We start from the raw sequence: 17,136 nt of genomic DNA, 5'->3' as shown, positions 1-17,136 counted from the left end.
AGCAGGAGCGCTCTGCTGCTGGGGGGGTCGGGACCCCTCCCCAGCAGCAGCGCTCTGCTGCTGGGGGGTGCTGGCATCTCTGTACCGACAGTTGTAAGTAAGTACGGTAGCGTTCCAGTCGTCGGCGAGGTGCTGGATATTAAATGGCTTGAGGGCGAGCCGCATGGCTTCCACCACGTCGCTGCCCGCCATTGCGGCGACGCGTCGCGGCGGACCGGACAGTTTTGCCACGCGACGGGCCGCGCGCGCGTTTCGAAAAAAGAAAAGTGTAAGCTCAGTCGATTGATTTCGACGAGCGAGCGATCCGAGGATCGAGCGGGGGGGCGATAGGCTAGGGAGATCAACGCTGATCGATCAACGACAGCCGAGACGCCCGAGTGAGTGGCTCACTATACGGCTTTTAGTGTGGTAGTACAAGATAGACTCACATGGTCACAAGCTTTAGTAAAACGCCAGCACTCGACACGACGAAGGTGTATTGGGCTCGAAGGCGCGGTGAACACAGCCGCCTCGAGCGTACCGCTAAAACACGAGCCGAGGTGGGAGGGGGCGGCGGCGGCGAAGAGGCGGCGGGGAGCCGGGAGAGCTGGGTCCAATGCCCTCTGCTGCGGGTCGGGACCCCCCCCCCCCCCCCCCACACACGGCGGCTCCCGACGCAGGTGTGCGCGCGGCAGGCGGCGCGGTCCTCCGCCGGCGCCGGCTCGGGCGGAGCGGCGCGCCGCCGCTTCGGCTCGGTCCGATTCTCGACTCTCGACGCGGTCGTCGTCAAGGTTGTGCGGCCGGCCGAGGGCGACACCGACAGGCGGCAGCGCGTGACGGTGCGGCTGCGGGAGGTCACCTCCCTCCTCGGCCACGCGCGGTGGGGCGCTGCGCCCGGCGCGCCCTCCGCTGGACCCGCCGGTCTGGCCGACGGAGGCGCGCGGCGAGCCGTGCCGCGGCTGGCGCCCGGCAGACCGGTGCGCGTCCGCGTGCGCTCGGTCGACTCGGCGAGCGGGCGGCTTGACGTGGATATTGTTGGGGTCGGCCGGGCGCCGCGGAGGTGACGCGCTGTGCGTTTTGTTCGCGGTGTCAGCGCGGCGTGTTTCTACTTGCCGCAGTTAGTAAGCGGTGGTGTTGAATGAATCTGAGTGTACGCTCAGGGTCCCAGGCAGTAGAGCTGTAGTAGGTCACTCTCGTCCTCGTTCTCTCCCCTGCTGTTTCATCCTCTGACTCATCGCTCTCCTCGGCCTCGTTCTGAGACGCCGCTGCCGTCTGCGCCTTGCCGCTCTCGCGCTGCTTCTCTCTCGCCGCTCCGCGTAACTCCGCCCTCCTCGCGGCATAATTTGGCCCCTCGAGTTTATCGAGCTCCCCTCGCGCAAGGACCACATTTCTGACTCCCACTCCGATCATTTGCCTCCAAGTCATGTCGTTGCTCAGGTCCACTGTTTCTCTCTTCGAACACTTGTACCTCAACGCACAACGGTCGGTGTTGGCACTGGGGTTCCCTTCGCCCTTCGGGTATATCGTGACAGCTGAATGGCGGGATTACCACTGGTGTTTCGTCCTCCTCGGAGTCGTCTTCCCCGGCTTCCTCTCGTTCGGCTCTACGTTCATTACGTTCATCGTGGCTCACCCTCCATGCCGTGAACAGGCGCCCTATCCATCCTATGTTCTTCTCTCGCTCCTCTGCCCGTGCCTTGGATTTCCCGTGGTGCGTGGAGAATGTTGTGACATTCTTTTGAGGTGCCAGTCCGTGCCAGTCGCTGCTAAAACCACGCTGAATTCTTTTCTCCGCGCGCGGGCCTTTGGGTACAATAATGCGCACGCCGCCTCCGCCGTCGCCGGAGGGCGGCGGCGACGTCCCTGCAAGCATTCGGAAGGCCGCCAAGGATGGCCAAGCGGGAGCGGTGCTGGCGTGGGCCGACGGCGGCGGGTGGGTGGACGCGACGTTCGAGTACACCTTCACGCGTGGCCCTGTGAGCGGCGTGACGCTGCTGATGCTCGCAATGGCAAATGGCCACGCGGAGCTGGCCGAGGCGCTTCTGCGGCGCGGCGCGGACGTCTCGTTGCATGCCAGCGGCGGTGGCACCGCGCTGAGCCTCGCCACCGCGAACGGCCACGAGAAGATGGTCGAGCTGGCAGTGCGGCACGGCGCGGAGATCGATCAGAAGGACAGCAACGGCGTCACTGCGCTGATGAGCGCCGCCTACAAAGGCCGCGAGCGGGTGGTCGACACGCTGATCCGGTACGGCGCAGAGATCAACCTGCAGGCTAGCAACGGCGGCACCGCACTGATGTTCGCCGCCTTCGGCAACCGTTCCGCCGTGGTGCTCGGCTTGCTGCAGGCGGGCGCAGACATGACCTTGCGCTCGAGCGGCAGGACGGCGCTGCAGATCGCCACGGAGGAGGGCCACGCCGAGTGCGTCGAGGCTTTCAGGACGTATCTCGGGGAGGTGGCGACAGCTCGGAGCAAGGCGCCGTCGGCCGAGGCGAGCGGCGCAGGGGCGGGCGGCGCACCAGCAGGCGAGGCGGAGGCGGGCGCCAGTGCCGCGGCCTCTGCCTCGAGCGGCGAGGGCGCGGAGGCCGAGCCGGGCAGCGAGGCGGTGGTGCCAGAGGAGGTCGTGCTAGCGGCTCGGCGAGGCGAAGAGGAGCCGGTGCTGGCGTGGCTCGACGGCGGCGGGTGGGTCGACGCGACGCTCGAGTACGTCTTTGGTAACGGCTCCCGTGTGAGCGGCATGACGCTGCTCATGCTCGCAATGGCCGGTGGCCACGCGGGGCTGGCCGAGGCGCTTCTGCGGCGCGGCGCGGATGTCTCGTTGCAGCACAGCAACGGTGGCACCGCGCTGAGCCTCGCCGCCGCGAACGGCCGCGAGAATCTGGTCGAGCTGGCATTGCGGCACGGCGCGGAGGTCGATCGGAAGGACAGCGACGGCAGCACTGCGCTGATGCAGGCCGCCGCGAACGGCCGCGAGCGGGTGGTCGACACGCTGATCCGGCACGGCGCAGAGATCAACCTGCAGGCCAACAAGGGCGACACCGCGCTGATATTCGCCGCTGACAACGGCCATCCCGCCGTCGTGCTCCGCTTGCTGCGGGCGGGCGCAGACATGACGCTGTGCAATAGCAGCGGCAAGACCGCGCTGCAGTACGCCAAGGCGAAGGGCCACGCCGAGTGCGTGCGCGCCCTCGAGGAGCGTGCGGCGGCCAAGGCGGTGGCCGAGGCGGCGGCGAAGGAGGCGGCGCGGGCTGCGGGGGCGGCGGAGAGGGCGGCGCAGAGGGCGGCGGAGGAGAAGGAGGCGGCGCGGCACGCCGAGGAGCTGCTGGCGGAGGTCGAGGCGGAGAAGCGCGCCAAGGGCAAGAAGGGCAAGAAGAAGAAGAAGAAGGGCGGAGGGGCGGGCGCGGCTGGGCCGTCGCAGGAGGCGGAGGAGGGTGCTGAGGCGCCGTCGGAGGCAGCCGAGGCCGCAAAGAAAGCCGAGGAGGAGAGAATGATCAGGCTTCTCGAGAAGTGTCACGAGGAGCGGATGCGGTTCGGCATCACGGCGGCGAGCCAGGCAGCGGCGTCGGCAGAGGTGGCTAAGGCGGTGCGCTTGGACGCTGCGGCGGACGAGGCGGAGGAGGAGGCAGAGGCGGACAAGGAGGCAGAGGCGGCTGCCGTGGCGGCGCTGGTGGCTGCCGAGGCGGCGCGGGCGGAGGCCAGGGCGGCGCGTGCGGAGGCCAGGGCGGCGCTGGAGGAGGCCAAGGCGGCGCTGCGCGGGGCCGATTTGGCGCTCGAAGGGAGTGAGACCGCGCTCGAGGAGGCGGCGGCTGCTGCAGAGGCGAGGGGTGCCGCTGCGGCCGCGTCGATGGCCAGGGCGGTTGCAGCCAGGATAGCGGCGGATGCGGCCCAGGAGCGCCCCTGAGAGGCCACGGTGCGACTCTCGAAATGTCTTGTGCATCGATCTTGTGCGCGGGCGCGGGTGGGGTCCCAGTCGTTTTTAGAGCGGGTGGCGAGGTGGAGCTGGGGAGGGCGGGCAGGGGGGCGCATCGAGATACACACAGCTGTCACCTCTGTCAGTCAGTGTGACAGTGTGTCGGACAGGAGCTTTTTTGGGGGGGGGGGTCACGACAAGGGGAAGAGTGAAGAGTGCTTGCTCCGCGGCTAGGCATCATACTGGGCCGCATCCGCCTCTGCGGCCGCCTTGGCCCAAGCAGCAACCGCTGATGCGCGCCTCACCTTGGCGGCGGCGAGCGCCGCCGTAGCTGTCTCCTCTTCCGCCGCCGCCGCCTCCACCTCTGCCGCCGCCGCCGCCAGGTCCGCCAAGGCCTCGGACTTCCGGCGCACTTTGGCGGCCTCCTCCGCAGCTTCGTCCGCCTCCTCCGCAGCTTCGTCCGCCTCCTCTTCTTCCGCCTCCTCCGCCTCCTCCGCCCCCTCCGCCTCCTCCGCCGACGCCTCCTCCGCCTCTCCCAACGTCCGAGTTGCTACCCTAATCACTGTCCTCCCCGCCGCTGCTGCCCTCTCCGTCAGAGGAAGTAGGCGTCGGCGGCCGGCTCGCCCACATCTCGACCTTCTTGGGCAGCAGCTGGTCTGACAGGTCCTCTCCGTGGCCTAGGCAGCCGTCCTCGCCCTTGCCCCACGTGAAGACAGCGCCATCGGCGGTGAGGGCGAGGCAGTGGGTTCCAGCCGAGACAGCGGCCACGCGCTGGCCAGCAAAGGCCTCGATCTTCTTGGGCAGCAGCTGCCTCTGCTGGTCGCCGTGGCCCAACCTGCCGTAGCTTCCAGTGCCCCAGCTCCAGACGGCGCCGTCGGCAGTGATGGCGAGGCTGTGGGCGGCTTCAGCCGACACGGCGACGACGCGCCGACCAGCAAAGGCCTCGATCTTCTTGGGCAGCAGCTGGCTCTGCTCGTCACCGTGGCCCAGCTGGCCATAGAAGCCCCAGCCCCAGCTCCAGACAGCACCGTCGGCGGTGAGGGCGAGGCTATGGCCGAGTCCAGGGGAGACAGCGACGACGCGCCGCCCAGCAAAGGCCTCGATCTTCTTGGGCAGCAGCTGGTTCTGCTGGTCGCCATGGCCCAACCTGCCGTCGCCTCCAGCGCCCCAGCTCCAGACGGCGCCGTCGGCAGTGATGGCGAGGCTGTGCCATGTTCCAGCCGACACGGAGACGACGCGTTGGCCAGCAAAGGCCTCGATCTTCTTGGGCAGCAGCTGGTTCTGCAGGTCGCCGTGGCCCAACTGGCAAAAGCCTCCAGCGCCCCAGCTCCAGACGCAGCCGTCGGCGGCGAGGGCGAGGCTGTGGCGGGCTCCAGCCGACACAGCGACGACGCGCTGGCCAGCGAAGGCCTCGGCCTTCTTCGGCAGCAGCTGGCGCTGCTCGTTGCCGTGGCCCAACCGGCCGTCGCCTCCAAAGCCCCAGCTCCAGACAGCGCCGGCGGTGGTGAGGGCGAGGCTGTGGCTGCTTCCTGCCGACACGCTAACGGCCAGCGGAGAAGTGAGGCGGGCCGGCGTGTTGAGCCGCGTCACGCCCTCACCGTGGCCAAGGAGGCCTGCGACGTGATCCGGCGCCCTGCCGCACGACGAGAGCCGCCCCTCGCCGTCGATGAAAAGGCTGTGCCGCTCGCCTGCCGCCGCCCTCGCCGGCGGGTTGGACTCGCAAAGCAGCGCAGACAAGCACAGCCACCGCACGGCGCAGCTCTCGCCCTCTGGCTGCGCCGGCAGCTCGAAGCCGCGCTCTTGCGCCCACAAGCGGATGCCCTCCACCGCAAGCGAGGCGTGAAAGAGGAGCGAGACGGCCGCGACGCGAGCGATGTCGAGGGGGTCGCAGCGAGAGACGACGCGCACGAGGAGGTCCGTGGGGAGGTCGAGGAGGCGGATGGGCGGCGGCGTGTCTGGCGAGGGAGCGGCGGTGGCGGCGGTGGCGAGGCGGCGCGAGCGGCGGCGCGGCGTACTGGACATGTATGTCGCGAGAAAAAGAAAGATGGCGTCTCTTAGCACGGGCGCGCAAAGAATCGCAATGTGTGCTGAAGACCGCAAGTTGCACACGGTGGCTCGCCTCTTGAGAAGGTAAAGTCCAGGTACACTTTCGTCTTTTTCCACCACTTCTCAAGCAAGCGTCAAGGTGGTAGGGCAAGGGGCGACCACCTTCGCGACTCCACGTCTAGACGAGTCAGGATATTTCGTTTACATGTACCGGTTGACACAAACCAAAGCAAACTCGTCGAAAGACCAGAGCTTCTCTCCACCTGCACCTCACCCGAACGCTCTCAAGTCCTCCGCGCACCGCGGCGGCTGCCCACCTCTCCGCGTCCACTCTGCACCGGAATGTCTCCCCCACTTCCGCGCGAAAGATCTCCTCGTAGTTACCGCACAGCTCGTTCAGCGCGCACACCTCCAGGTAGTACAGGTCGTTCTCGTGGTAGCCGTCGTGGTCGTTCAGGAGGCCAATATCGAGCGCACTCGGCTTGTGCGTGAAGATGATATCGCCGTTGCCCACTCCGGCGTGACCTGGCAACGACAGCGTCTCAGAGCGCGCGGGGTGGTGCACACACACACGCGCGCTTCACTTCGGACGATCACGGGCGACCTCACCTCCCGCCGCGCAAACCATCCACTCCACGTTGCGGCAAAAGTCGTACCCCGACGTGCGGAGGATGTTGAACCTAAGGGCCCCGCGAGTCGACCGGCATTCGAATGGATTCTTCGGCCGACATGTGGCCGAGGCATGGGAAGCAGGGAGGGTTTGCAGTGGAGCACACACCGCCCCGCGCACGCGCTGCCGGGCCAGTCGGTGCTCCAGCCGGTGCCATGGCAGTAGCCCGCCTATGCTCAACCGTGGAGGCGTGAGTCGACGCTGTCTACACGTTAGCGAGGCCCTGGCAGTAACCACGAAACTTGTGCTCCGGGTCGCGCAGCATCGCCGAGCACTTTTTTTTGGCTCGTCAGCTTCCCTAGGCACTCGCCGGAGCCCACGCACCGCGCGGGCGGGGGAGGCGGCGCCGGCGGCGAGGGAGGCGGCCACGGATGTTACAGATCAGAGCATGGCAAGACGCGCACCGCACTTCGGCCAGGGGCGCAGCCGAGCTCACTCTCGCAAAAGGCGGCGAGGAGTGCATCGTCGAGCCGGCCCTGGCCCGCAGCGTGGCCCATTCGTCCTCGCTCAGGGAGAAGGGCGGCGCAGCAGGGCCGGCTGCAGGGCCCGCCGTCGCCGTGGTGGCAAGCTGCGCCCAGAGTGGCCACCGGAGCAGCCGCCGCAAAGCGTCGAGAAGGCCGGCGGGGTTCGAGGCTTTGCCGACGAGGTCGTAGGTGCTGGTGAGGAGCTCTCTCGCTGTCCTCAGGTGGGAGGCGTTGCGCCCGCCACTGACAAAGGCGACCTGGTCGTTGGGACAGCGGCTTGCAAAATCGGCGTAATCACCCGCCGGCACCTGGAACGCCGCCGCCCTCGCCGCGACGTGCGACGCGCCGTCGGAAAGAGAGATGGCCCTGACGAGGCGGCAGCCGGCCTTGCTGCCGTTCAAGGCTGACTGCAGCGGGCGGATCACGGAAGCGTGGAAGCCGGGATCCGCAATCAGTCCAAGCCGGCGCGCATTGAGGTTGCGGTGCGTCTCGATGAGCATGCGGGGTGACCGTCCCGCCCGCAGCTGAGAGCGGACGCTGCTCAGCACGCACGCCTACACGCGAACCATCTCGCGCTGGCTCACGGCAATTATGCCACGCTTCGGTCATGCTGAGCGCGTCCGGCGTTTGTGTGTCTCGGTACATCTAGCTCGCACCCAGGTTGTCCTCCGGCTGCCGCCTCGCGGCGGCCGTCGCGAGGCGGACGCGCAGCCCTCGTCGTCCACCGCGTCGCCCGCCTCGTAGTACGGCCAGCCGAGCCCCTCGCCGAGCTGACGCAGGCTGGACGAGCGGGAGGCGGCAGGTCGCGGGGTGAGATTGATGGAGAGGTGGGGAGGAGAGTTGGCAACGGGTGGGCCGAAGAAAGAGGGCGAGAGGTGCGTATAGACGTGCATGACGGCCTTCGAACTGCCTTGAGGTGTGTGTCTATAGCAGGCCCCTCGCCTGGCCGAGACCTCGCCGCCCGGACCGCGAGGGTTGGCATACAGCAGGACACCGCATGGCAGGGACGGAGGCTGGCGGAAGCGGAGGCCACACCACTGGCCGCAGGGCGGCGGGGGAGGACGCGGCGGCGGCGGGGATGGCGGCGGCAGCCAAGGCGGCAGCGGCGGCGGGAGCAGCGGCGGCGGCTGCGGCGGCGTAGGAAGCTGCGGCGGGGGAGGGAGCCGGGAAGGGAGGAGGGAGCGCAGAGAGGCGGGAGCGAGGCTCGTTCCGAGGGCAGCAACGAGCGTCAGCTGGAGTACCGCGCACGCGGCGCAACAGGCTAGGCGTCGAGCGTGCGTTGGGGAGGACCTGGCCGCCTCCCTGCCCTCCTGGCCCAGCTGCACAAACTTGCATGCCTCGCGCTACGCAGCAGTCCGGCGCCTGCGACGCGCAACGCTCTCGAGCTTAGGGCGGCGATCCGCATCCAATAGAGTGCCGCGGCGTGAGCGCCATGCATCACTGGGCTATGTCCATCTAGCAGAGCCGGTGCCTGGCGGGTGCCACCTTGCCGTTTGGCTGCATGAGCTTCAGCGCTCGAGTCATGCGACGACCTCGCGCGCGTGGCAGCTGGGAGAGCGAGCCTCGGCGGGCTGGGCTGTGCCGGTCCTCATGTACGGCGGGCGGGCGGGCTGCTCTTTGCTGACGACCCGCCGAGGCACCCCTTGTTCGCCTCGACCGGGGCGGTCGGCGCCGCGGCGCGCGGGGGAGGCTGCGCGGGGCCGGCGCGCCGGGGCGGAGCTTCTCGATCGAGGTTTTGTGGCGACTTTCAGTTTCACTCTTTGTGGGCCGGAGAGGAGCTGCCGCAGCGCCAGCGGAGTGGCGTGAGCATCGGCGCGATGCCGTACGTCACAAACTTGGTACGAGGGCGGTAACGGAGGGCGCCAAGCGTAGACTGAAGACTCCGACGACATCACATCACGCACACCGATCACGGGCACAACACGACAACACAGGCAGCTACATTGAACAAACCGCCGCACTGAACGGAGGAACATACACGTAAAGCAGAGTACTCCAGGCCACAGAAGATCAACATGCAAGAACGTATCCGGGTTGGCTCTGTGGTCTAGACCTGCATCTCGCTCGCACTGTCGCGGTCGATGTCGATGGTCACAGCCGACGGCTTCTGCGACGCTCGCTGCCTGGCGTGGCCGCAGCCCCGGAGCAGCTGCTGCGCCGGCTCCCTCTCTTGCTCGGCCACCAGCGCTGTGAGGGCCGGTCCGCATGTCGGCCCGGCGGGGCGAGAGCTCGCGGCTCCCACCTCGTCGCTCATCTCACGGAGCAGCGGCCGCCTCGTCGCCGACTGCCTCGTCACCGACTGTTGCGACGGATTGCGCGACACGGCGCGCGAGCTGCCGCGGCGCCACTTGCTCACGAGAGCGCCGACGAACCACACCACGGTGACGCCCACCGGCGCCTCCGACGGGATGCGCACGAACGGGGGCGGCGCCTTGGAGCTGTCTCGCGCGCCCGGCTCATACGACTCGGACGGGCGCATGGTGCGAGAGTGGTGCGTCGCCGCACGGGCCGTTGCGGGGCGCGATCGCCGGCAGCAGCACCAGATGACGCCGAGCCAGACGGCCGCCGGGAGGACGCAGTAGAAGCCCAGCACCGCGGTCGCCGCCCCCGGGCGCATCTCTGCCAGTCGCACCATCGCCTGAGGCCACGCCCACGGGAAGACGCAGAAGCCAAGCAGGCGCTCGACGGGCGTCGCGAGCGCGCACTTCTCCTGCAGGCTCTCCCTCGACTTTGCCAGCAGGCCGGTCGGGGGCGGTCCCGGGCCGACCCAGTGCCAGCCTGTCGAGAGGGGGTTGTGGTTCTCCGTCTCGTGGCCGTCGCAGATAAAGCCCATCATGTCTGGCCGGAGGGGAGAGTTGCCCATGTACATCCACTCGGAGCCGTGGTAGGGGCCGGTGTAGTTGAGGGACATCATCTGGACGGTGCCTCCACAGCGGACAGGCCTGCCGGCCGCGCCGCGGTCCGCCTCAATGTCCGACATCCGAATCGAGATGTCGTCGTACACGATCGTGCCTCCCGCCTCGTAGCGGAGGTCGCCGCTGCCGGCCGGAATCCCGAGCTGAGTGACGTGGTACTTGAGTGTACCGGTGAAGCGCACACCGGTCACTTCCATTCGAATCGCGTCTGGCAGGTAATGGTCCTTGACAGAGGCGGGGGCGACGCCCCAGACGTCGCTCAGGGCATCAGGCGTGGCGTCGAGCAAGCGCTCAAACCACGACCGCTCGCGCTCGATCCCGTCGCGCTCGCAGCCGTAGAGCTTGATGCCCTCGTAGCTGAAGCTTTCGAGCGTGTTGTTTGCTCGATAGACGTTCGTCGTGAGGGCGTAAGTGTTCACCTCCACGCCCTCGGGAGGCGGAGCGAGCGCCGAGAGAGGGTGCTCGGCCATGAAGGTCGCCACGATGACGTTGGCTATCGCCACAGTGAGCGGCGGCATCTCGTGGCAGCGAAAGAGCGGCGGCGGCGGCGGTGAGGGCGGCGATGGAGGCGGCGAAGGCGGCGAGGGAGGGATCGGAGGACTCGGCGGCGGGTGCGGTGGCAGCGGCGGCTGCGGCGGCTGCGGCGGCTGCGTGGGCGGAGACGGAGGCAGCGGAGGCAGCGGAGGCGGCGGCGGTGGAGGTGGCGGTGGTGACAGCGGCACGACGCGGGCCATGCCAGAGCGCGCTCTGTCGGGCACTTCCTTTGAGCGCGGAAGGATCACTTTGGCTGGGACGTCCAAGGACGAATTTCTTTCGTATTCTTCTTGCCCGATAAAGATTTCTTTCCTAAATGTCCGTAAGAAAAAAGAGAAACTCCACAAACTCATCGCAGATCGGCCGTCCGCAACCGCCTTGCTCGCCACCCGCGGCTTCTACATGCGCGGCGATCAACACAAACACATTTTGTATTGCTAAAATCTCTCTCGCTGCAGCGGCGGGTTCAACCTGTTGCCGAATGACTACATGCTGAGCAAGAGCCGGATGACCCCCTCTGGGCGCATCAGCGCGCTCGGCACTAATCCACAAGGGGCACGCCTTCCCTTGGTCCCAAGAAACACACCCCGCCGGTACTGCCTAGTATGCGACGAGGCCTACCCGCTACGCAATGCGAGCGACGGGACGTGTTCCCAGTAATGCTGGAGTACGTGTGGCAGGATCTAGATAGGAGGTTATGAGGACACATGGGATTGTGAGTGGTGCGTTCACAAAATGGTCAAAATCTCACATTACAAAAACTTCGTCTGGAACACCGTGATACGAAGGTCGTACCTCCAAAAGAGGGGCGCGTCAGATCATGCACTCGCCCGGGGGGATGGAGTGGCCAACTCGGTCGAAGGCGGTCTCGTTTGCGAGGCGGTGCTCCTTGCCGGGCCCCCACTCAATGTAAGTTGCCATCACCTTGCGGTGGTAACCTTCCCTGACCTCCTCGACCGCGTGCCACGACGAGTCGCACGGCGCAAAAGCAAGGATCGAGTTTGGGATGAAGGCAGTCTTGGCCTTGAGCTCGTACTGCGTGGTGCGCAACGGGCCATGCATGGGGCCGACTTTGTTGTTCCATTTGTCCCAGATGGGAAGCGGCCGCCCCCCGCTCTCGAAGTGCCGCTGCTGATCGTCGGGCTCCCACCTATGAGTGGAGTGGATAGAACAGCTCAATGGGGATCGATTCTCTCTCAGTGTCGCAGGCAATCACATCTGGGTTCCATTTGGGGTGGCGCGCGTTGGGAGCGGGGCCGGCCCTCACCGCTTCACTAGCAGGGTGCCCTGGTCCCTCATCAGCTCGAGCTCGTCCCACTGCGGCATGTACTGTAGCAACGTGACGATCCACGTGGACGCCGTGTCCAGGTGGGGCATGACAGAGTAGCCCGCCTCGTCCCAGTGCAGCGAGCCACGCTGCGCCACCGTGTGGTTCTCAACATATGTGCCCATCGCCTGCCAGATATCCTTTAGCAGTGGGCGCACCGAGAGCGTCTTCTCGAACTTGTTGAGCCAGGCATTGGTCACGGCGAGGGCGTTCTCGCCACCAATCTTCGCCTTGTAGTCCCGCCAAAAGTCGATCGTGTTCCTCGACGACAGCGCCGAGTACCCATTCCTCAATGGCTGAACATTCTCTTCCACCGCCCGGCGATAGTTGTAGTTGTGGAAGAAGTTCTCCAGGTCGATCGCGGTTCGGTTGGGCCGCGTCCCCACTCCGTCTTGGGACGTTTTGCGGATCCTCCACTCCGGATCCTCTGGCCAGTAATGGATCGCGCACGCGTACACCTGTGGGTGCAAGTACTCCTCAATCTGCACGTGCGGCCACGGTGAGGTGATGATCTGCGCCTTGGCAATCTTGTCGAGGGTCCACTGCACGTGGTCTTCCGAGATCGGGAGGCAAGGCAAGACAGCGGCGGCCGGACCAAGGGCAGCCGCGAGGACGAGCGCGGCGAGTATGCACGTCGTTGGCATCGTCTCAACGCCGGAGAGGGGGAGGGCGCCCGGAGCGAAACTTTTCAGCGCGAAGAGTTTGCCGCGTGCCTCCGGCCGCAGTTCGCCTCCACCGCCTCGGTGCTCGGTCCTGCCATGCTAAACTTTTGGGCGTCTCTGATCGAAAACCTCATTCAAACTGATGAGCTCATTCTCAACTCATCAAGTATCTTCAAAATCATCATCTGACGCCTGAGAGAAAGGGCAAGCTACTGCATCTCCTATTCATATGGGGACTTGCCATACTGCGTTCTGTCAGGGCCGCGAGAGACCAGCGGAGGTAAAAGAGAGCCGAGGTTGTGAGCGTTTTGATCACGAGCCCGCTGGTGCGTCCATCTCTCCAGTCCCCTTTGGGCTGGTTCATTGTGCGTGAGAGTCGCGCCTCGAGATCGACGCTACGCAGCTTCGCTCCATATAAACTAGGCCAGCCTGTGGGGGACCAGTAGTCGTCCGCTGCTGCCGATCCGCCCCGCGCTCGCGAGACCTCTGCCGCGGAGGAGCCCTCGACGGTGGGTTGGGGGGAGAAGCGCGGCAGCTCGAGGCAGGAGGGGAGAAGGAGGGGGGCGAAGAAGTGACCGCCGCTACTGGCGTCAGAGAGCTCGGTGAAGGAGAGTGTACCGTCCCTGTCGGCGTCAGCGAGGCTAAAGAGCCGTCGGGTAAATCTGCTGGCGTACTGCTCGAGGGCCCTCAGAGCTGCTGCGTGAGGCTGCGGCCGCTCCGGCGGCCTTGCGTGAGGGCCCCCGCTCCTCTTGGCTGGCTTTGTGGGGGCGAGTCTGCCCCAGTAGCCTGCCCCGGGAGGCTCTGTAAGCGGATCCTTGAATGGTGTGGCGTGCTCGTCATTCAGCCATCCTGCGCGGTGAAAGTCCATGAGACGGCTCGACGATGGCAGGCGGCCGAGGATGGCGGCCGACTCGTCTGCCCAGAAAGCTGCGAGCGAGAGCGCATCGCATCGCGGATCGCCCGTGCGGTTCCTTCGGAGCTGACGGGCAAGCTGCAACTCCCGCTCAAGCTGGACGCCTCCGGGCAGCGGCGGCGGACCGCGTCCTCCTTTTGCGCTGTCGCCAGCTATGAAGGCGGCGACGGCGGGTTCTGACGCGATCGGGAATGCCAGGCACGCCGCGCCCCACAACTCTCGCCATGCAGCAAAGTCACTCTTGATTGCGACCAGGAGCTCTCTGCGCGAGACAGAGCCGTCCAAGTTGCCATCGGCGAACCTTAGCACCGACGAGAGGACGACGTCGGCGGGGAGGACGACGCGAAAATCACTGCCGTGCAACCGGTAGAATGGCCGGGAGGTGCTGCGCCACGGCAGCCCGCGCACGCAGCTGGCGGAGCCTGTGAGCGCCTTGACTATCTCCCCTGTCAGCTGCTCGCTACAGAACTTGGACACGCCGAGGCGCGGATGGTCGAAGGCGTTCGAGCCGCCAGCCGGTGGCCGCCGATGCCTGCCTGACAGCAGCATTGAGCGCACACCCTCCCGATTCGCTACGAACGAGTTGTGCCAAACAGAAGGCGCTGACAGTGCCGCATTTGAGCCGTTGCCGCGTAGGCCGACTCCCGTGAGGTACGTACGTATCTCGTGATACTTCCACCCCTCTTGTAAGGGGTGGCACTCGAAGCTTGGTGGGCACGCGAGCGCGCCGAGCGGTCGGATGGAGCAAGATGGAGCAGAGTCCGTACCGCGCTGCAGCGGCAGCGGCTCGGTCAGCACGATGGAAGCTTGCATAAAGACAAAGGCGTCAAAGTCACGAACTCGCCAACCTGCCTCGCGGGCTTCGCGCAGGAGGTTGAGGGCTGCTGCATAGGCGCCGTACTCTCTTTGGTTTGGCGAGCCCACAGGCGGCCGCAGCGGCAGCACCCGCAGCCCATCTCGTAGCCGCGGAGGGAGCGCTTCTCTCTCGATTGCATGAGGCGACGCGCGGTCCACGAGGAGGACGAAGCTGCCAGGGTGGTGCGAGCGCACAGAGAACAATGCGAGCACAAGCGACTCGGCGTGGAAACGGCTGGCGACGAACGCCGAGAGGATGAATAGGGTCGGGGGGTCGGGAGGATCCGCGGTCGCGCGCATTTGCTAGACGTCATTCGAGGTAGACACAAGCCGGCGGCTCTGCCTAAGTTTGTATCACGGCGTTCGACTTCTTTTCCATGTGCTGTGAGAGAGGCTTGTATTGTAAAATTCTTTTCCATCTGCCCGCCCCAACCGTCGGCGGCCAAAAAAATCTTTGTCTTTGGCACCTCTGCCCGCCGAGATTCCGCGTTCCACGTCGCCGCACAACCGCGCGTACGTGCCCCTTGGCAATGGCGGGCTCAAGACGTGCGCTTGTTCTCGCAGCCCTCGCTTGTACGTGGCTGGCGGACGGGCTTGCCCGCGAGGCGACCCCAGAGGGCGGACGGCATCTCGACGACGGCCCCTCTTTGGACCATCTGGAACAGCTGCAAGACGAGCTGCAAGACGCGTTCGAAAACTTCAATCTAGAAGACTTACCCTCCGACCCATTCTTCAATCTAGGAGACTTAGGAGACCCGTTCTCCAATCTCGGGGGACTGGTCTCGGGTCTGCAGAGCGGACCATACGGATTTGAGGCCGCTGCGTTCACCACCGCCGCATGCAGCACCCCCGATCCCGAAGTCGGCGGCCTTGTCGTATGGACCACAGATGCGGCCATCCTGACTGGCTACTGCCCCGGCACGGACGATCCCGGGATGTACACATGCGTGTCGTCCACCACAATCAACGTCAAGCTTTACGATTCGCCCGGCTGCACTGGGCACGTCATGCTTGACCAGGACCTGACCTTGGGCGAGTGCACACACGTGACGTTCACGGATGATGACGGTACCGAGACCTCGCAATACATCAGACTCAACGCGATCGCGGGATGCTCCGAACCTTCGCCGCCCTCGCTGCCCTCACCGCCTCTCTCGCCGCCCTCCTCGCCGCCCTCCTCGCCGCCCTCACCGCCCTCGTCGCCCTCGCCGCCCTTCTCGCCGCCCTTGCCGCCCTCGCCGCCCCTCTCGCCGCCCTCGCCGCCCTCGCCGCCCTTCTCGCCGCCCTCGCCACCCGCACCGCCCTTCTCGCCGCCCTCGCCGCCACCCGCTCTGCCCGGAGAGTGCTTCGACGATCCGTCCGACTGCCACCCCAACTGCTGGGAGTGGAGAGACATCATCTGCGACGACGGTCCTTGCCAACAGATCAACGAGGCGCTCTACCCGGATCACGAGGGCTGGTGCGACGCGGCCGAGAGCGCCATGCTCGTCATCATCATCTCTGGCAGCATCCTCGGCGCGCTCGCCCTCATCGCCCTCGCGATGGTCTACGTGCCAAAGCTGCGCGAGCGCAGGAAGCACAAGTCCGCGGACGTGCCGGCAGGTCCGAGTCCGGCCGAGGGCATCCCGGTCGCGGAGATGGAGCTGCGCGTGGAGACGCCCGCGGACTACCACTTAGAGAGCGGCCTCACGCAGGAGCAGCCGGGGCTCGCGGCGCGCGCCTGACGCGGACATCGTACATTCGTTTAGATTATAGAGAGGAGTTGTGACGTCACCAAAACATTCATTCATGTAGCCGCCGTGGCATCGCTAGGTCAGGTCAGGTAGAAAGGTGAAGAACACTAGAGGCCGTCATCGCATTCGCCTTCCTGGAACCCAGCGCTGACTTCTGACTGTCGTTGCTGTCTCTCTCCCTTCTCGACTGTCTGTGCTTGTGCGTCTTGGGTCCTTCTGTTTTTCTGTGAAGAACAGTGCGTTTATGTGAAGAACAGTCTGGCGCCGATGCTACCACACCAACTCGCAGGGGAACCTGCGCCGTGTGAGTGCACCCACACATGTCTGACTTCCGCGACATCCTGGGGCTTGGCAAGCACGAGCCGGGCGCCGCGCCCGCGCGTCGGCCAAAGCCGTCGGTGCAGAAGCCGGAGGGCATGAGCCGCGAGGTGTTTGCGCTTCTGCACAACGACGGCGACTCGATGCACGCTCCGGCGGTGCCTCTCGTCCCGACGACGGCGCCGCCCGACGGCTTCAAGGAGAAGGAGCACCGGCTGATCGGGTGGGAGTGGCGCCCGTTTGAGAATGCGGCGCGGACGGATGCGCTTCGGCTGCGGCACTGGAAGAAAAACAACGACAAGAACACGACGTACACGTTTGCGCGCTTCAACAAGACGGTGCGCATCCTCTCCTACTCCGACTCTGAGTACGCCACCGTCCTGCAGCACGCCACGTGGACGAAGGAGGAGACGGACGCGCTGTTTGAAAAGTGCCGCCAGTTTGACCTGCGCTGGCCGGTGACCCACGAACTGCCCGCCTCCCCGCCTCCCCTCCCCCCACACCTCCCCCAAACCTCCCCCGAACCTCCCCCTGCAGGTGATCCACGACAGACTGCCCGGCTCCAGGAGCATGGAGGAGCTCAAGGAGCGGTACTACGAGGCGCCAGCACGTCGCCGCTGCAGACCCCCCCCCCCACCACCCTTGAGCCCGGCACCGCCCCCCTCCCCCGCAGGCGTGTCGCTCGCTGCTGCAGGCGCGACTCAGCGCCGCCGCCGAAGGCTCCGGCGCCGCCACCGTGCTGGCAGAGCACCCGCTCGCGACGTTTCAGTTCGACTCTGCGCACGAGGTCGCGCGGAAAAGGGTGCGCGAGC

At 66.3% G+C, this 17,136-nt stretch overlaps 2 protein-coding genes across 2 annotated transcripts in view; one reads left to right on the top strand and one right to left on the bottom strand.

The window, feature by feature from the left end:
* Positions 1–8,886: 8,886 nt before the first annotated feature.
* On the bottom strand, positions 8,887–10,755 carry EMIHUDRAFT_432252 (hypothetical protein). Its single transcript, XM_005770415.1, has one exon. The coding sequence runs from the start codon at positions 10,714–10,716 to the stop codon at positions 9,115–9,117; it is 1,602 nt and encodes a 533-aa protein (XP_005770472.1). The 5' UTR covers positions 10,717–10,755; the 3' UTR covers positions 8,887–9,114.
* A 5,585-nt stretch (positions 10,756–16,340) lies between these two features.
* The window catches only part of EMIHUDRAFT_447919 (hypothetical protein), a gene marked incomplete at its 3' end in the record, with an annotated part of 4,765 nt that continues 3,969 nt past the window's right edge, over positions 16,341–17,136 (top strand). The window contains exons 1-3 of the mRNA XM_005770414.1: positions 16,341–16,782; positions 16,862–16,924; positions 16,998–17,126. Of these exons, the coding sequence (XP_005770471.1) occupies positions 16,423–16,782; positions 16,862–16,924; positions 16,998–17,126 (552 nt within the window). The 5' untranslated portion in view covers positions 16,341–16,422. The remainder of the gene's footprint in view (positions 16,783–16,861; positions 16,925–16,997; positions 17,127–17,136) is intronic.

Source organism: Emiliania huxleyi (genome assembly GCF_000372725.1).
Source record: "Emiliania huxleyi CCMP1516 unplaced genomic scaffold EMIHUscaffold_4, whole genome shotgun sequence".
NCBI lineage: Eukaryota > Haptophyta > Isochrysidales > Noelaerhabdaceae > Emiliania > Emiliania huxleyi.
This window is presented reverse-complemented; position numbering and strand designations above follow the sequence as displayed.